Source organism: Bufo gargarizans, chromosome 3 (genome assembly GCF_014858855.1).
Source record: "Bufo gargarizans isolate SCDJY-AF-19 chromosome 3, ASM1485885v1, whole genome shotgun sequence".
Taxonomy (NCBI): Eukaryota; Metazoa; Chordata; class Amphibia; order Anura; family Bufonidae; genus Bufo; species Bufo gargarizans.
The window spans coordinates 566,209,587-566,230,063 of record NC_058082.1 but is presented as its reverse complement, the minus strand read 5'-3'; the positions used below and the strand labels follow the sequence as shown (position 1 = coordinate 566,230,063).

At 49.3% G+C, this 20,477-nt stretch overlaps 1 protein-coding gene across 2 annotated transcripts in view; it reads right to left on the bottom strand.

Annotated features, from left to right (window-relative positions):
- The window catches only part of LOC122930716, a 108,325-nt gene extending 88,097 nt beyond the window's left edge, over positions 1-20,228 (bottom strand). For both annotated transcript variants that reach the window (XM_044284282.1, XM_044284283.1), the window contains exon 1: positions 20,115-20,228. In XM_044284282.1, coding sequence (XP_044140217.1) covers positions 20,115-20,160 — 46 coding nt within the window. In that variant the 5' untranslated portion in view covers positions 20,161-20,228. The remainder of the gene's footprint in view (positions 1-20,114) is intronic.
- Positions 20,229-20,477: the final 249 nt, after the last annotated feature.

Here is a 20,477-nt window from a genome sequence, read left to right as displayed (position 1 = left end):
GGCGGTAACAGGTGGAGTGTGATGTTTATGCGTGTATTTCCCTTTAAGTGGTTTCCGTTCCCTGCCTGGTGTAGGAAGGGTTAACTCCCTTCTTAGTGTGTGAACACTGGGTGTGTCTCTGTGTGGGTGTGGCTACTTGGGCTATTTAGTCTCTGCTGGATGCCTGTAGCTGAGGGGTACTCCAGCCATGCCTTGCTGGAGTCATCCTTCTGGTCTAATTCCATCTGTCCAGTAAGGACCACCCTTCTGGTCATAAAACTATATGTCTGATGTTAAGAAGATGTGTGTATGGTCTTTATGTTTATTGCAGCTATGGATCTGGCTTCCTGTGTCAGCTATGTTGTGTGCTGTGTCCTTTTGTGTTTGGTGTGGACAACAGCATTTGAGCACGGGTTCCAGTCAGCGTGTCTGTGGCAGGTAGGTTTGGAATTGCTTTAGTTCACCTGCCATATCCATATGTTGTATTTGTTCCCATTTCCTTGCAGCTTGGCCAGTGAGACTCCTGTTCATCCGTATCTAGGAGGAACAGGTCGTCTTACCCTGCTCCTAGTCCAGGGCTATCCTGATGGCTAGTAGGGACCCTAAGTTACAGAGTATGAGCCCTCCTACCATCAGGGTTGGCTCATACAGCTAGGAGTCAGTGTCAGAATTAGGGACGTATTAGGAGGTGACCTGCTCCCTGATTCCTGTCCTGGCCTAGCAGCGACCAATATCTTCTGACATCGCACGGCTGTGGGTTTTAGCCATCCTCAGCCGTGACACTTGTCCTGCGGGCATTGTGTACTGTAGCGTTGTCCTGTTGAAAAACCCAATCGTTACCACACAGAAGAGGGCCCTCAGTCATGAGGAATGCTCTCTGCAACATCTGGACATAGCCAGCGGCTGTTTGACGCCCCTGCACTTCCTGAAGCTCCATTGTTCCTCTGAAGGAAAAAGCACCCCAGACCATTATGGCGCCCCCTCCACTGTGGCGCGTAGAAAACATCTCAGATGGGATCTGCTTGTCATGCCAGTAACGTTGGAAACCATCAGGACCATCAAGATTAAATTTTTTCTCATCAGAGAATAAAACTTTCTTCCACCTTTGAATGTCCCATGTTTGGTGCTCTCTTGCAAAGTCCAAACGAGCAGTTCTGTGGCGTTCAAGGAGAGGAGGTCTTATGAAGACGTTTTTTATTTTTGAAGCCCTTCAGTCCCAGATGCTGTCTGACGGTTATGGGGCTTCAGTCAGCACCAGTAAGGGCCTTAATTTGGGTCGAGGATCGTCCAGTGTCTTGACGGACAGCCAATTGGATCCTCCGGCTCAGTGCTGGTGAAATTTTTTGGGGTCTTCCACTTGACTTTTTTGTTCCATAACCTTCAGAATCATTTAAGAAATTGCAAATGACTGTCTTACTGCGTCCCCCCTCAGCAGCGATGGCGCGCTGTGAGAGACCCTTCTTATGCAGTTCAAAAACCTGACCACGTTCAAAAAGGGAGAGTTTTTTTGCCTTTGCCATCACAACATGTGACTACCTGACAGAACAGGACAATGAATCCACATCTTTGCACAGATTTGGCCTTTTAAAGGCACGTGGTCCTAAAATGTGGATCAGTTGAAAAACAGCCTATTTCAGTTTAATCGTTATTTTCATTAAATTGAATGCTCCAAAAATGCTTTGTCTCCCTCCCATTTCTTCTTGTTGCATGTTGAAGCTCTACTTGGAACCTTGTGAGGATCCAGCAATGTAAAATAAGATTTTTTGTCATTTTTCAAGTGGTCTTAAACTTTTGATCAGGACTGTACCTCGGACATGTTGTGAGTGCGGAGGGCGTGAAACTGGACCCAAATAAGATAGCAGCAGTACAAAGCTGGCCAGCTCCTAAGTCAGAAAAGTCAAGAGCTTTCTCAGATTTGCAAGTAACTACTGGAGATTTATCCCGCATTTCGCTCAAATTGCGGAGCCTATCCAGGAGCTTTTAAAGGGTCATCCTATAGGCTGTCAGAATGCTAAGATACCGTTAGAGTGGGAAAAAGAGTGAGAGACCGCTTTCCAACTGTTAAAAGAAAAATTTACAGAGCCACCAGTCCTGGGCTACCCTGACTATAGCCTGCCATTCTGCCCCTATACTGACGCAAGTAAGAAAGGTGTTGGAGCCGTACTATCTCAGACACAAGCCAGAACTGAAAGAGCCATCGTCTATACCAGCAGGTCTTTATGAGAGCTGGAGCGGAATTACCATAATTATAGCTCTTTCAAACTGGAATTCCTAGCCTAGGTATGGGCTGTAACTAAGAAGATAAAGGATTATCTGGCGGCCACACCATTCACTGTCTACACCGATAATAATCCGCTGGCTCACTTGAACACTGCGTGTCTGGGAGCTCTGGAGCAAAGATGGGTCTCTAGACTGGTGAACTTCGACTTCACCATTAGGTACCAGACTGGCAAAACTAATGACAACGTCGAAGCCTTGTCCAAGCTACCTGCCCAGAAGGAACTAATTTCTACAGGTGATCAAACTACAAGCAGAGAGTAGAGTCATCGGAGAACTGTTGGATTATTTTTACAGTGGGTGCGTTCCGGAGAGAATCCGGCAGCGGAGAGCTGAGTCTGAGCTAGTTCACCTCTGCCGACAACGGAAACTACTCTTCCTACAAAGAGATCTGCTCCTCAGGAGAATGCTTCATCCAGTCACCTGTAAGCACCACCATCAGATAGTGGTGCCCCGAAGAGATGCTAAGATAGTAATGGGCATGTACCATAACAGAAACCCAAAAGATGGAAGCCACCATCAGATGTCATTTATACCGAATTAGCATAAGAAGTGACATTGAAACCTGTTGCTGGGGGTGTCCCACCTGTGATGTGGCTAGAGGAGAAAGACATTGTAACGGTATCAACCGTTGGTGATGTCCTTCTCACCTAGCAAGAGTGGCGCTGTAGAGCTGCTCCAGCGACTTCCAAGGCCGAGTTGTGATTCCAAGTAGCTGTACAGTCGTGGCCAAGTTTTGAGAATGACACAAATAGTTTTCACAAAGTTTGCTGCTAAACTGCTTTTAGATCTTTGTCTCAGTTTTTTCTGTGATGTAGTGAAATATAATTACACGCACTTCATACGTTTCAGAGACTTTTATCGACAATTACATGACATTTATGCAAAGAGTCAGTATTTGCAGTGTTGGCCCTTCTTTTTCAGGACCTCTGCAATTCGACTGCGCATGCTCTCAATCAACTTCTGGGCCAATTCCTGACTGATACAACCCATTCTTTCATAATCACTTCTTGGAGTTTGTCAGAATTAGTGGGTTTTTGTTTGTCCACCCGCCTCTTGAGGATTGACCACAAGTTCTCAATGGGATTAAGATCTGGGGAGTTTCCAGGCCATGGACCCAAAATGTCAAAGTTTTGGTCCCCAAGCCACTTAGTTATCACTTTTGCCTTATGGCAGGGTGCTCCATCGTGCTGGAAAATGCATTGTTCTTCACCAAACTGTTGTTGGAAGAAGTTGCTGTTGGAGGGTGTTTTGGTGCCATTCTTTATTCATGGCTGTGTTTTTGGGCAGAATTGTGAGTGAGCCCACTCCCTTGGATGAGAAGCAACCCCACACATGAATGGCCTCAGGATGCTTTACTGTTGGCATGACACAGGACTGATGGTAGTGCTCACCTTTTCTTCTCCGGACAAGCCTTTTTCCTGATGCCCCAAACAATCGGAAAGAGGCTTCATCGTAGAATATGACTTTGCCCCAGTCCTCAGCAGTCCATTCACCATATTTTCTGCAGAACATCAATGTGTCCCTGATGTTTTTTTTGGAAAGAAGTGGCTTCTTTGCTGCCCTTCTTGACACCAGGCCATCTTCCAAAAGTCTTGGCCTCACTGTGCGTGCAGATGCGCTCACACCTGCCTGCTGCCATTCCTGAGCAAGCGCTGCACTGGTGGCACTCCGATCCCACAGCTGAATCCTCTTTAGGAGACGATCCTGGCGCTTGCTGGACTTTCTTGGACGCCCTGAAGCCTTCTTAACAAGAATTTAACCTCTTTCCTTGAAGTTCTTGATGATCCTATAAATTGTGGATTGAGGTGCAATCTTAGTAGCCACAATATCCTTGCCTGTGAAGCCATTTTTATGCAACGCAATGATGGCTGCACGCGTTTCTTTGCAGGTCACCATGGTTAACAATGGAAGAACAATGATTTCAAGCATCACCCTCCTTTTAACAGGTCAAGTCTGCCATTTTAACCCAATCAGCCTGACATAATGATCTCCAGCTTTGTGCTCGTCAACATTCTTACCTGAGTTAACAAGACCATTACTGAAATGATCTCAGCAGGTCCTTTAATGACAGCAATGAAATGCAGTGGAAAGGTTTTTTTGGGATTAAGTTAATTTTCATGGCAAAAAAGGACTATGCAATTCATCTCATCACTCTTCATAACATTCAGGAGTTTATGAAAATTGCTATTATAAAAACTTAAGCAGCAACTTTTCCAATTTCCAATATTTATGTAATTCTCAAAACTTTTGGCCACGACTGTACAGCTCTTACAAGAGCTAGTAGGGATATAGCTGTTCCCTACAACACGAGACGAGGCTGCGAGTTGAGGGTAAGAAGATTTGCTTTATTGGTGCCACACTTGGCCTTATATACAAGTCCCTATGTAGGGGGACCTCCCCTCTGGACCTGATGGAGAACTGCGTGATAACCACACAGACCAATCGAAATAACCACACAATCTGGGACATTTCCATACAGGACACACAATGCCTCCCCTCTGCCTGGGAGATAATTAGGCCAGATACTGTATGTAACTCAATCATCTCCAGGCAAAATAAACCACATTGCTTTATAAAGCATTAGAAAGTACCCCAAAATCCACAAATGTGACATCCCCTGATAGCCCTGATCTGGGAGACCAACATATCCAAAAATCACCCAAATCAGAGAAGGGGTTAAAGAATTTCCTGGAGGCCTCGTTTCTGACCGACCGCAGACGAGCCCTCATTCAGGGTTCGACATTACCAAATGTCTTAACAGACAAACATAGGGCTTCTGTTACATGGCTCCCTCTTAGTGGAACACGCTGGCAGACCCTTTTTCAGGGCAACTTGGGGCTGTCCAGTTTCTGTTATTCGGTGTTTAGATCAGTCTGCCTTGTACTGGAACACCACCAGGACCAGTTACATTGGCTGCCTCGGCACCCTTCTCTCTCTCCACTACATCAAACTCTACAGCCTCCCCATCTCCCACACTGCAAAGATACCTCGTTGGGTTGTTCGTCTTAATGGCAGTTTGGTGTACAAACACATCTTCCTTGGTGTCATTCCTGTTAATGAAGCCATATCCATTATGCACGTTAAACCATTTGACGTGCCCAAAACCTTGGTTGCGATGACCTTCTTCTCCCCTACAGAGGCTTGACTTGCTCTCCAGGGCGGCTGGCTTCAACATCGCTGATAATGGTGTTATAAATGGTTGTAGGGCTGTGTGGCGAAACCAACCTCCCCACTGGGTTTTGGAGAGGCCTGTTTACCAGCCTCTTGCCTCAGGATTACGGCCCTTTAAGATACTTTTAATAACTTTTAAACCCCTTAACCTATTCAAGTGAATTTTGGATAGGTTTGTCCCCAAGTTATACTGGTTAAATTGATATAAGTTATATGTATGGACAATGTAAACTCACAAAGTTGTAACAATTTATAAGAAGTGTAACTTTTCAGCGTAGGAGATAGTTCAGCAGATACAGAAATTGACTCCATTATCTCCTAGACAAAGGGGAGGAATATGCTGGGTGTGTTTCTATTGTCCCATTGTGCCATTGTCCCATTGTGTGTTTAAATGGTGATTTCTGTCCTGTTGTCTCCACATGTGTATTGGCGATTTACCTTTGTCCTGAGAGATAATTGAATTGCTCCTCGGGTGTGTCCAGGGCAGAGAGGAGGAAACCATGATGCATTGTGGGGATGTGTTGTGTCTGTGTATCCTGAATTGCTGCATATCTGTCCTGTGTCACAGTCTCCCTTCTGGTCCCCTAGGGTCGTGTCCACCAGATGGGGACCTGCATAAATACGGGCGGGTAGCCCTCAATAAAGTGAGTTCCTGTTTTATCCTTCATCATGTTGAGACTGTGTTTGGATAACTGATCAAAACTGGGGGATTGCTATACGCTGAAGATTTGCTATACTCCCCTGGCATAACTACTAGCTCTTGTAAGAGCTGTTCCTGCTCTCGGGATTTAGGAGAGGTTCACCCACTGGAGCCTGGAGCCTTGTCGTAGGTCCAGGGTGGGTAGGAGACGGTGAGACCTCAACCAAGCTTCGGCGGTTCGTGGGGTCTGCAGTGCGTACGGTGTCAAGTGGAGTGCTTGGAGTCCTCGGAAAGCACTAGGAGCATCTATCGACGGAGGTACCCGGTCGGGGTGCCAGGAGATCCGTTACAGGTTGCAACGTTTAATCGAAACGTTATCGATAATATTCGATAACGGGATTAGTTGTCAACGAATCCCGTTGTCGAATAATCGGCCGATTCGTTGCTATCCGGGCAGGAGCGGGCGGTCAGGCACTATGCCTGCGGGTCGTTGAACTTTAAATCACTGCATCTTTATTACCTTACAATAAAGCTCCAGTAACAGGCAGAGCGTGCGGCGGCGTAACGTTGCTTACTCACGTGGCGCCGATGCTCCGCCTGCTTCATTCATAAAGTAGGTGAAGCAGGCCCGTCACGTGAGTAAGTGACGTTACGCCGCCGCCCGCTCTGCCTATTACTGGAGCTTCATTGTAAGGTAATAAAGATGCGGTGATTTAAAGTAAAAGTTACAGCTGGTTAAGGAATACTGCTGTGAGCGGCGGGGCAAGGGCTGTTATGGGGAGGGTGATCTGTTGATGGCACGGTTATGGAGGGAATCTGTGTATGGCACTGTTATGGGGAGGGGGATCTGTGGATGACACTGCTATGGGAAGGGGGATCTTTGGATGACACTGTTATGGGGAGGGGGATCTGTGGATGACACTGGTATGGGGGAGATCAGTGGATGACACATATAGCATAAAAGGCTATATAGTTTCATCCATAGATCCCCCTATAGCATGGTCATCCACAGGTCCCCTTCCCCATAACCATGCCATCCACAGATCCCCTCCATAACAGTGCCATACACAGATCCCTTCCATAACAGTGCCATCCACAGAACCCCTCCATAACAGTGCCATCCACAAATCCCTCCATAAAAGTGCCATCTACAGATCCCCCATAACAGTGCCATCCACAGATCCCCCATAACAATGCCATCCACAGATCCCTCCATAACAGTGCCATCCACAGATCCCCCCCATAACAGTGCCATCCACAGATCCCCCCATAACAGTGTCATCCACAGATGCCCCCCATAACAGCGCCATCCACAGATCCCCCATAACAGCGCCATCCACAGATCCCCCATAACAGTGCCATCCACAGATCCCCCCATAACAGTGCCATCCACAGATCCCCCCCCATAACAGTGCCATCCACAGATCCCCCCCCATAACAGTGCCATCCACAGATCCCCCCATAACAGTGACATCCACAGATCCCCCATAACAGTGACATCCACAGATCCCCCATAACAGTGCCATCCACAGATCCCCCCCATAACAGTGCCATCCTCAGATCCCCCCATAACAGGGACATCCACAGATCCCCCATAACAGTGACATCCACAGATCCCCCATAACAGTGACATCCACAGATCCCCCATAACAGTGCCATCCACAGATCCCCCCCATAACAGTGCCATCCACAGATCCCCCCATAACAGTGACATCCACAGATCCCCCATAACAGTGCTATTCACAATTTGTTTTAATATGGCCTTTGAACATAATCTTTCAAGTAAAATCATATAAACCCCTCATTTTGGTGTTTTTTTCTGATTAATCGATGAAATTATCGACAACTAATCGATTATTCTAATAATCGTTAGCTGCAGACCTAAATGGTTGTGGTTCCCTTCGGAGGTGGTGACTCAGGGAGGCGGTTACTTGCTGTTAACTTGACCCCGGGTGTTGATGGTAACTTAGGATGGGGGTGGGGGGCTGCTGCCTTTGTGCTCCCTGCTGTCCGCTCTCTGCTTCCGATCGAACTGGTCCGCTCAGTTCTAGCTTGGGCCCTGGTTGTCACGGGGTGTGCAACTGCTGTAGAGGTGGGGATGTAGGCAGAAGTGAGGGGGCCCAGATCGTTGCCCAGAATGACTTCTGCAGGTAAGTTATCCATTATGCCGACTTTAACTACACCGGATCTGGCTGCCCAGTCAAGGTGAATGCAGAGGCAGCCACTCGAACAGCTACTGTTGGGCCCGTAAGTTCATGGGATGGAATCAAGTGCCTCTGTACCAGTGTAATGGTAGCCCCAGTGTCCCGTAATCCTTGGGCGACCTGTCTGTCGAGCTTGACCTCTTGTCGGTGCTGTGGTCTATTATCCCTGGAGTCAGCCTGAATGGGATTGACCTCATACAATACCCCCAGATATTCCTCAGGGTGAGTGTCCGTGTCCATGCAGTGGACAGCCGGGGTACATGATGCAGCCGGGGTTGACACAGGGGATGAGTTGTTCCAGGAAGATCGGGGGGGGGGGGGCAAAAGGGTAATTGGCCACTCGGTGTCCGGGTTTGCGGCATCGGTGACATTTCACCTTGGAATGTTCTGAATTATTCCTGGAAGGACCAGCAAAACGAAGGGGCCCGGGCGGAAGAGGGGCCCTAAGCCCCGTTCGTGGAGAGGGTCTGGATACAATGGGGACCATATTCAAAAATCAGAGAAGGGGTTTAAGAATTTCCTGGAGGCCTCTTTTCTGACCGACCGCACACGAGACCTCATTCGGGGTTCGACATTACTTAAACGAAATGTCTCCACAGACAAACAGAAGGCTTCTGTTACAGACATGATCAGCAAGCCCCCCTTCATCCAATAGTGATTAGGAGTCCTCTGGAAATCGTGGCCATCGACCACGTGAAACTGGAAGCCAGCAGATCCGGATACACCTATGCTATGACAATCATAGACCACTACACCTGTAAAGGACTTAACTGCTAAAACTACAGCAGCTGCCATGTGGAAGAGCTTCATTCTGCAGTATGGGGGTCCTGACAAGATACTCACTGATAAAGGGTCCGCATTCGAGTCTCAGTTGTTCTATGAACTTTGTGCCCTGTACAACTGCAAAAAACTGAGGACCATCGCATATCAGCCTCAGGTGAACCAGATAGGTCATCAATATTAGATCGGCGGTGTCTGACACCCGGCACTCCCGACGGTCAGCTGTTTGAGGAGACGGCGTGCGCTGTGTGCCCGTGCCGTCTCCCTTCTCTCTTTCTGCTGCTGTATGTCTATAGGACAGCAGTGAACAGCACGCGCCGTCTCTTCAAACAGCGTATCGGCCTGGGTGTCGGACTGTGATTTTAGCACATTATTACAAGATGTGGGCCCCCTATTTTGATTTTGCCCAGGGCCACATTTTGTCTAAAACCAGCCCTGACTGTGATATTCTTGCACTAAAGTTCTAAAGTTTTTGTAACGTTCAAGCACTTTAGCCCATTGTATGGACTCTTTTATGGGCACAATGTGACCTCTTATGCACTTTTTAAATGGACTTTGGACTCAATACCATTAGCTACATAGTTAGCACCTTGTTTCATTGCTCATATGGACTGCCTCTGAGGACGCCTAATACTAATGGTCCCACTTTGCCTTGTGTTAGTTCAGAAAGCCTAGGTATTATATTGTATTACTTGCATGTGCCCTTAACCTTTCTCTCCCCACAGACTTGGGAGGGAAAGGAGACATTATGTCCCATGTCTTTGGGTTCATGTGCTGTTGCTCCACAAGTGGTAAAGTCACAAGCAGTCTAACATCGTAAAGGGTGGCCCCGCTGCTAGAAATGTAAGTTGAGAGGGGGCCAACCCTTATGGGAACTATAGAAGATGTGCCGGTTCCTTCTCCTAGTTCTAGATGCCCTAAGGCAGGGGTGGCCAACCCGCGGCTCCTCGGACCTTCACTTGCGGCTCTCAGAGGAGCGCGGTCTCCTCTACATATGCGGCTGGCAGGGGAGCGGGCCAGGGATGTCGCAGGTTTTCAAAATATTAGCAGCACGGGAGAAGGAAGAAGAAAGCAGTCCCCTCCTCCTCCCTGTGCTGCTGCCGCTGCCACCAATGAGAATGCAGAGGGGAAGAGGAGGGGAGGGGCTGTTTCCACTGCCACCAATGATGTTAACTCACTCATTTATTCAAATACAGGAGGCGGGTTCTGGCTGCAAAATCATATAGCCCGCACCTGAGAGGTTAAGTGCCGGGGAACGCAGCATAGAGGCCAGGTGTCGGCTATGAGATTCTGCCGGCACCCGCCCCCTGTATCTGTATTAAAGGGTTTCTACCACTTCGGTGTCACATATTTAGCTGTCAGACACTAGCGATCCGCTAGTGTCTGCTCTGCCCAACCATCCTAATATAATTGCTTTTGGGGCAGCCGTTTTGCTAAAAAAAGAACTTTTATTAATATGCTAATGAGCCTCTAGGTGCTATGGGGGCGTCATTAGCACCTAGAGGCTCCGTCTACCTTCAGAAACTGCCGCCGCCGAGCGCGTCCCTCCAGCCCGCCCATCTCTTCCTGAATGCGATCCTCCTTGTGAGCGTATGTATTCTGCGCATGCGCAGTGAATGTCTGACCGCTTCCTTGCTCAGACATCTCCACTGCGCCTGCGCGATGACGCCATAGTGCTCCGAGGAACAGGCGCAGTGGAGATGTCTGAGCAGGGAAGCTGTCAGACATTCACTGCGCATGCGCCGAATACAGGCGCTCACAAGGAGGATCGCATTCAGGAGGAGATGGGCGGGCTGGAGGGACGCGCTGGGCGGCGGCAGTTTCTGAAGGTAGACGGAGCCTCTAGGTGCTAATGACGCCCCCATAGCACCTAGAGGCCGCCCATGGCGGTCATCTGAGCATGGGCGGTCATCTGAGCATGGGCGGTCATCTGAGCATAAGGCGGTCATCTGAGCATGGGCGGTCATCTGAGCATGGGCGGTCATCTGAGCATGGGCGGTCATCTGAGCATGGGCGGTCATCTGAGCATAAGGCGGTCATCTGAGCATGGGCGGTCATCTGAGCATGGGCGGTCATCTGAGCATGGGCGGTCATCTGAGCATAAGGCGGTCATCTGAGCATGGGCGGTCATCTGAGCATGGGCGGTCATCTGAGCATAAGGCGGTCATCTGAGCATGGGCGGTCATCTGAGCATGAGGGTGTCATCTGAGAAATCTTGAAACACATTGTAAAAAACAAAGATTGCCAGAAGTCTCACTAAAGCTGTCTACATTACAGGTAGGAAAGGTGGTTTAAATGCACTTTTAAATGTTTGATAACTCAATTGCAGTAATACTGTCGTGTGCACGCATATTTGTGTAAACGGATAGCTTGTGGGCATAAGGCGGTCATCTGAGCATGGGCGGTCATCTGAGCATGGGCGGTCATCTGTGCATAAGGATGTCATCTGTGCATAAGGGTGTCATCTGTGCATGGGCGGTCATATGAGCATAAGGCGGTCATCTGAGCATGGGCGGTCATCTGAGCATGGACGGTCATCTGAGCATGGGCGGTCATCTGAGCATGGGCGGTCATCTGTGCATAAGGGTGTCATCTGAGCATGGGCGGTCATCTGTGCATAAGGATGTCATCTGTGCATAAGGGTGTCATCTGAGCATAAGGCGGTCATCTGAGCATAAGGCGGTCATCTGAGCATAAGGCGGTCATCTGAGCATGGGCGGTCATCTGAGCATGGGCGGTCATCTGAGCATAAGGCGGTCATCTGAGCATGGGCGGTCATCTGAGCATGGGCGGTCATCTGAGCATGGGCGGTCATCTGAGCATAAGGGGGTCATCTGAGCATGGGCGGTCATCTGAGCATGGGCGGTCATCTGAGCATAAGGCGGTCATCTGAGCATGGGCGGTCATCTGAGCATGGGCGGTCATCTGAGCATGGGCGGTCATCTGAGCATGGGCGGTCATCTGAGAATAAGGCGGTCATCTGAGCATGGGCGGTCATCTGAGCATGGGCGGTCATCTGAGCATGGGCGGTCATCTGAGCATGGGCGGTCATCTGAGCATGGGCGGTCATCTGAGCATGGGCGGTCATCTGAGCATGGGCGGTCATCTGAGCATGGGCGGTCATCTGAGCATAAGGCGGTCATCTGAGCATGGGCGGTCATCTGAGCATGGGCGGTCATCTGAGCATGGGCGGTCATCTGAGCATAAGGCGGTCATCTGAGCATGGGCGGTCATCTGAGCATGGGCGGTCATCTGAGCATGGGCGGTCATCTGAGCATAAGGCGGTCATCTGAGCATAAGGCGGTCATCTGAGCATGGGCGGTCATCTGAGCATGGGCGGTCATCTGAGCATGGCGGTCATCTGAGCATAAGGCGGTCATCTGAGCATGGGCGGTCATCTGAGCATGGGCGGTCATCTGAGCATAAGGCGGTCATCTGAGCATGGGCGGTCATCTGAGCATGAGGGTGTCATCTGAGAAATCTTGAAACACATTGTGAAAAACAAAGATTGCCAGAAGTCTCACTAAAGCTGTCTACATTACAGGTAGGAAAGGTGGTTTAAATGCACTTTTAAATGTTTGATAACTCAATTGCAGTAATACTGTCGTGTGCACGCATATTTGTGTAAACGGATAGCTTGTGGCTCTTGGCAGTCATAAGATTTTTTTTTGGGCTCTTTGTGTCTGTAAGGTTGGCCACCCCTGCCCTAAGGCATTGTGCACTGCCTTAGGCTACTTTCACGATCGCGTTTTGGGCGGATCCGTCATGGATCTGCAAAAACGGATCCATTACAAAAATTTAACTGCATACATCCGTCATGAACGGGTCCGTTTGTATTATCTGTAACATAGCCAAGACAGATCCATCATGAACTCCATTGAAAGTCAATGGGAGACGGATCCGTTTTTCATTGTGCCAGATTGTGTCAGAGAAAACGGATCCATGTGCCAGGATCTGTTTGGCTAAGTTTCATCAAGCGGAGAGCAAAACGCTGCAGGCAGCGTTTTGGTGTCCACCTCCAGAGCGCAATGGAAACTGATCGGAGGCAAACTGAAGCATTAGGGCAAAACTGATCCGTTTTGGACCACTTTTTGAGAGTATAATGAGTGGGTGCCTGTGTAGTGTAGGGGTATAATGAGCGGAGGTCTGTGTAGTGTATGTATAATGAGCGGAGGTCTGTGTAGTGTAGGGTATAATGAGCGGTGTCTGTGTAGTGTAGGGTATAATGAGAGGGGTGTCTGTGTAGTGTAGGGTATAATGAGCGGGGGTCCTGTGTAGTGTAGGGTATAATGAGCCGGTGTCTGGGTAGTGTAGGGTATAATGAGGCGGGGGTCTGTGTAGTGTAGGGTATAATGAGAGGGGTCTGTGTAGTGTAGGGTATAATGAGCGCGTGTTTGTGTAGTGTAGGGTATAATGAGCGGGTGTCCTGTGTAGTGTAGGGTATAATGAGCGGGGGTCTGTGTAGTGGTAGGGTATAATGAGCGGGGTTGTGTAGTGTAGGGGTATAATGAGCGGGTGTCTGTGTAGTGTCGGGTATAATGAGCGGGTGTCTGTGTAGTGTAGGGTAATAATGAGCAAGGGTCTGTGTAGTGTAGGGTAATAATGAGCGGTGTCTGTGTAGTGATAGGTATAATGACGGGTGTCTGTGTAGTGTAGGGTATAATGAGCGGGTGTCTGTGTAGTGTAGGGTATAATGAGCGGGTGTCTGTGTAGTGTAGGGTATAATGAGCGGGTGTCTGTGTAGTGTAGGGTATAATGAGCGGGTGTCTGTGTAGTGTAGGGTATAATGAGCGGGTGTCTGTGTAGTGTAGGGTATAATGAGCGGGTGTCTGTGTAGTGTAGGGTATAAATGAGCGGGTGTCTGTGTAGTGTAGGGTATAATGAGCGGGGGTTGTGTAGTGTAGGGTATAATGAGCGGGGTGTCTGTGTAGTGTAGGGTATAATGAGCGGGTGTCTGTGTAGTGTAGGGTATAATGACGGGTGTCTGTGTAGTGTAGGGTATAATGAGCGGGGTCTGTGTAGTGTAGGGTATAATGAGCGGGGGTCTGTGTAGTGTAGGGTATAATGAGCGGGTGTCTGTGTAGTGTAGGGTATATGAGCGGGTGTCTGTGTAGTGTAGGGTATAATGAGCGGGTGTCTGTGTAGTGTAGGGTATAATGAGCGGGGGTCTGTGTAGTGTAGGGTATAATGAGCGGGTGTCTGTGTAGTGTAGGGTATAATGAGCGGGGTGTCTGTGTAGTGTAGGGTATAATGAGCGGGTGTCTGTGTAGTGTAGGGTATAATGAGCGGGGGTCTGTGTAGTGTAGGGTATAATGAGCGGGGGTCTGTGTAGTGTAGGGTATAATGAGCGGGGGTCTGTGTAGTGTAGGTTATAATGAGCGGGTGTCTGTGTAGTGTAGGGTATAATGAGCGGGGGTCTGTGTAGTGTAGGGTATAATGAGCGGGTGTCTGGTGTAGTGTAGGGTATAATGAGCGGGGTCTGTGGTAGTGTAGGGTATAATGAGCGGGGGTCTGTGTAGTGTAGGGTATATGAGCGGGGGTCTGTGTAGTGTAGGGTATAATGAGCGGGGGGTCTGTGTAGTGTAGGGTATAATGAGCGGGTGGGTCCTGTGTAGTGTAGGGTATAATGAGCGGGGTCTGTGTAGTGTAGGGTATAATGAGCGGGGGTCTGTGTAGTGTAGGGTATAATGAGCGGGGGTGTCTGTGTAGTGTAGGGTATAATGAGCGGGGTGTCTGTGTAGTGTAGGGTATAATGAGCGGGGGTCTGTGTAGTGTAGGGTTATAATGAGCGGGGGTCTGTGTAGTGTAGGGTATAATGAGCGGGGGTCTGTGTAGTGTAGGGTATAATGAGCTGGGGGTCTGTGTAGTGTAGGGTATAATGAGCGGGGGTCTGTGTTAGTGTAGGGTATAATGAGCGGGGGTCTGTGTAGTGTAGGGTATAATGAGCGGGGTGTCTGTGTAGTGTAGGGTATAATGAGCGGGTGTCTGTGTAGTGTAGGGTATAATGAGCGGGGTGTCTGTGTAGTGTAGGGTATAATGAGCGGGTGTCTGTGTAGTGTAGGGTATAATGAGCGGGGGTCTGTGTAGTGTAGGGTATAATGAGCGGGTGTCTGTGTAGTGTAGGGTATAATGAGCGAGGGTCTGTGTAGTGTAGGGTATAATGAGGCGGGGTGTCTGTGTAGTGTAGGGTATAATGAGCGGGTGTCTGTGTAGTGTAGGGTATAATGAGAGGGGGTCTGTGTAGTGTAGGGTATAATGAGCGGGGGTCTGTGTAGTGTAGGGTATAATGAGCGGTGGTCTGTGTAGTGTAGGGTATAATGAGCGGGGTCTGTGTAGTGTAGGGTTATAAGAAGCGGGTGTCATGTGTAGTGTAGGGTTATAATGAGCGGGTGTCTGTGTAGTGTAGGGTATAATGAGCGGGTGTCTGTGTAGTGTAGGTATAATGAGCGGGTGTCTGTGTAGTGTAGGGTATACTGAGCGGGTGTCTGGTGTAGTGTAGGGTATAATGAGCGGGGGTCTGTGTAGTTGTAGGGCATAATGAGCGGGGGTCTGTGTAGTGTAGGGTATAATGAGCGGGTGTCTGTGTAGTGTAGGGTATAATGAGCGGGGGTCTGTGTAGTGTAGGGTATAATGAGCGGGGGTCTGTGTAGTGTAGGGTATAATGAGCGGTGGGTCTGTGTAGTGTAGGGTATAATGAGCGTGGGTCTGTGTAGTGTAGGGTATAATGAGCGGGGGTCTGTGTAGTGTAGGGTATAATGAGCGGGGTCTGTGTATTGTAGGGTATAATGAGCGGGGTGTCTGTGTAGTGTAGGGTATAATGAGCGGGGTCTGTGTGTAGTGTAGGATATAATGAGCGGGGGTCTCGTGTAGTGTAGGGTATAATGAGCGGGGGGTATGTGTAGTGCTACGGTATAATGAGCGGAGGGTCTGTGTAGTGTAGGGTATACGGAGCGGTGGTTGTATAGTGTAGGGTATAATGAGCGGATGTCTTTGTAGTGTAGGGTATAATGAGCGGGGGTCTGTGTAGTGTAGGGTATAATGAGCGGGGGTCTGTGTAGTGTAGGGTATAATGAGCGGGGGTCTGTGTAGTGTAGGGTATAATGAGCGGGTGTCTGTGTAGTGTAGGGTATATGGAGCGGGGGTCTGTGTAGTGTAGGGTATAATGAGCGGGTGTTTGTGTAGTGTAGGGTATAATGAGCGGGGGTCTGTGTAGTGTAGGGTATAATGAGCGGGGGTCTGTGTACGAGGGAGGGAGGGGGGGGCCGCACTGGCCACCAATGATATTCAAACTGGGGAGGGGGGGGGTCTGCCCCCTGCTGCCTGGCAGCCCTGATCTCTTACAGGGGGATATGATAGTACAATTAACCCCTTCAGGTGCGGCACCTGAGGAGTTAATTGTGCTGATCACGGCCCCCTGTAAGAGATCGGGTGCTGCCAGGCAGCAGGGGGCAGTCATGTACAAAGTTTGTAGTGTATTCTAACCTGAAGCGTCCCCATCACCATGGGAACGCCTCTGTGTTAGAATATACTGTCAGATCTGAGTTTTACGAAGTAGCTCATATCCGACAGTATATTCTAACATAGAGGCGTTCCCATGGTGATGGGGACGCTTCAAGTTAAAATATACCATCGGATTGGAGAAAACTCCGATCCGATGGTATAAAAGAACTCCAGACTTTACACTGAAAGTCAATGGGGACGGATCCGTTTGAAATGGCACCATATTGTGTCAACATCAAACGGATCCGTCCCCATTGACTTGCATTGTAATTCAGGACGGATCCGTTTGGCTCCGCACGGCCAGGCGGACACCAAAACGACTTTTTTTTCATGTCCGTGGATCCTCCAAAAATCAAGGAAGACCCACGGACGAAAAAACGGTCACGGATCACGGACCTACGGACCCCGTTTTTGCAGACCGTGAAAAAATACTGTCGTGTGCATGAGGCCTTAAACTAGAGGTTCCTGGCCTTGGTGTGGGTCAGAACTGAAAGGGTAAAGTATTCCTTGGTGGCTACAGCCTTCACGGTTTACACTGATAATAACCCACTGGCTGACTTGAACACAGCCCTTTTGGAAGCCCTTGAGCAAAGATGGGCCTCTAGGCTTACAAACTTCAATTTTTCCATGAAATACTGTGCTGGGGAAACTAATGACAATGCCGATGCCTCATCCAGGCTACCTACTGAAAAAGAATTAGTCTCTGCAGACGAACAGCCCAGCAATAAGCTCAGCCCCTCCGGCCTAAGACCGCTGGAACCATCAACTCAACACAGATGTGTAATCCTACACCACCAGCAGAGAAAGAAGTCCAGGCAGAGAGTAGAGTCATTAGGGGGCTGCTTGACTACAGCAAAAGAGCCCCTAAAATAATCAGGACGAGGGCTCATCTTGTAAAGAGCAAACTCTTGAGTCTCCAGACAGCAATGTGATCTGCTACCATCAGCATTGATGACCCTGCTGTGAGGTTTGGTGTTATAGCCAAGCCACCCATCACCCAACGACCACAAGGCCAGTGGTGCTGAATTGCCACGGGCCAACCTGCCTTCATATCCTTATTGGTGCCAGAGAAGATCTGCACTGGACGCCTGTTGCTACTGTATGTATTTCATGATCTAACACTTTCTTAGGTTTGACTATGGCCTCATTCTTCAGAGCTATAAGGCCCCTTTCACACGGGCGAGTATTCCGCGCGGGTGCGATGCGTGAGGTGAACGCATTGCACTCGCACTGAATCAGGACCCATTCACTTCTATGGGGCTGTGCACATGAGCGGTGATTTTCACGCATCACTTGTGCGTTGCGTGAAAATCGCAGCATGCTCTATGTTGTGCGTTTTCCACGCAACGCAGGCCCCATAGAAGTGAATGGGGCTGTGTGAAAATCGCAAGCATCCGCAATCAAATGCAGATGTGGTGCGAATTTCACGCATGGTTGAAGACCCAATCATTATTATTTTCCCTTATAACATGGTTATAAGGGAAAATAATAGCATTCTGAATACAGAATGCATAGTACAATAGCGCTGAAGGGGTTAAAAATATATATATATATAATTTAACTCACCTTAATCCACTTGCTCGCGCAGCCGGCATCTCTTCTGTCAGTCTTCTGTGCTGTGTGCAGGAAAAGGACCTGTGGTGACGTCACTCCGGTCATCACATGGTCCATCACATGATCCATCACCATGGTAAAAGATCATGTGATGGATCATGTGATGACCGGAGTGACGTCACCACAGGTCCTGTTCATGTAATGAATGCTCACCCCAGGTCCTGTTCAGCACAGGAGACAAGAGTTGCCAGCTATGTGAACAAGTGGACTAAGGTGAGTTAAATAATTTTATTTATTTTTTTTAACCCCTCCAGCGCAATTGTACTATGCATTATGTATTCAGAATGCTATTATTTCCCCTTATAACCATGTTATAAGGGAAAATAATACAATCTACAGAACATCGATCCCAGACCCGAACTTCTGTGAAGAAGTTCGGGTTTGGGTACCAAATATGCACGATTTTTTTCACGCGAGTGCAAAACGCATTACAATGTTTTGCACTCGCACAGAAAAATCGTGCGTGTTCCCGCAACGCACCCGCACCTTTTCCCGCAACGCCCGTCTGAAAGAGGCCTAATTCTACTGCACCGATCCCCAGGGAACAATGACCTGAGGGAGTTCACTTCATTCCAGCCACTACACAGGCTGCCCAGGGGGTCGCTGCACATAGACATAATACACACAAACTAATCTGTAAGAGGACCCTGAACTGCGACTTCTCAATTCTAGGACCTTTCCAGCCCCTCATACACAAGGGAACCGGTACAACTGAAACTTCTGCCCCCCTGTAGTTATCCAGTGCTTGTACCTACACCAAACATACCCATACATACATACCTATAATCAGGGCTTTTTTTCAGGCGGAACGCACCGGAACGGCGTTCCGCCACCTTTTGACATCGCAGCCTGCCAAGCTCCAGCATGGCAGGCTGCGATGTATCAGCGGGGAGGGACTGGGAGGAGGAGCTGGGGGCCGGTGCGTTCACTGTGCTCCGGCCCCCAGCTCCAGTAGTTATAGAATGTGTACAATTAATAAGGATTCTATTCATGAGGCCCCCTCTGCAGTAGAACATTCAATATAGCCACATCCTACTCACAGGGCTGTTATCTTAATGCTGGCCGGCCGGGGAGACGAGCGGCAGCGTCACTGACTGACGTCACGTGCCTGCGCCGCCTCCTTCATTCAGAAAGTAGGCCGGGCACATGACGTCAGTTGTGACGCTGCCGCTCCTCTGCCCGGCCGGCCTGCATTAAGATAACAGCCCTGTGAGTAGGATGTGGCTATATTGAATGTTCTACTGCAGAGGGGGCCTCATGAATAGAATCCTTATTAATTGTACACATTTTATAACTAGTCTGTACTGGAGTGGCAATGGGGGGGGTCTGTGGATGGCACTGTTATGGGGTGGGGGGTCTGTGGATGGCACTGTTATGGGGTGGGGGGGTCTGTGGATGGCACTGTTATGGGGTGGGGGGGTCTGTGGATGGCACTGTTATGGGGTGGGGGGGTCTGTGGATGGCACTGTTATGGGGTGGGGGGGTCTGTGGATGGCACTGTTATGGGGTGGGGGGGTCTGTGGATGGCACTGTTATGGGGTGGGGGGGTCTGTGGATGGCACTGTTATGGGGTGGGGCGGTCTGTGGATTGCACTGTTATAGGATGGGGGGGTCTGTGGATGGCACTGTTATAGGATGGGGGATCTGTGGATGCCATCCCCAGATCCCCCATTAACAGTGCCATGCCCATCTGGGGGTTTCTTTGCTGGGCTGGAATTTATAGCCCCCCCAAATTTTACTTGCATCCCTGTTCTCTAAAGAGGCGGTTTTAGGGGGCGGTCCTAGGGGTGGGTGGGGGCATGGCCAGGGGAGGGGGGGGGGGGGAGTGAGTTCCACCACCTTTTCTCTGAGAAAAAAAGCCCTGCCTATAATACACATATACACACATATCATACACACGCATCTGGCCATGTGCGGTGGTGGCATCACTTTATACCATCACTTACCTTGCACCATGGACAGGAAGACACACAGGACGCAGAGAGACCTCATATTCTTGCTGCTCTCACTGACAACCAAAGAGGAAGTAATGAGGAGAAGTGAGAAGCGGAAGAAGAAGACGTCCCCACCAGAGCTGCCGCGCTTCCTGCATTACACTGTATATGCTCTGCCTATAGCCGGCCCCGGGTCACGGCCTGGATGATCGGCATACACTGGTATCCTCAGAATATGGGGCTACCCCTAGAGATTAAGAATCATGTTCACCTCGGCCTAAAGTGTCCCTCTAATCCAAATGAGGCAACATTGCACCTGGACTGAGTTATGAATCTCCTCCTAAGCAAAGCAATGTGTCTCCATGGTTACAGGTA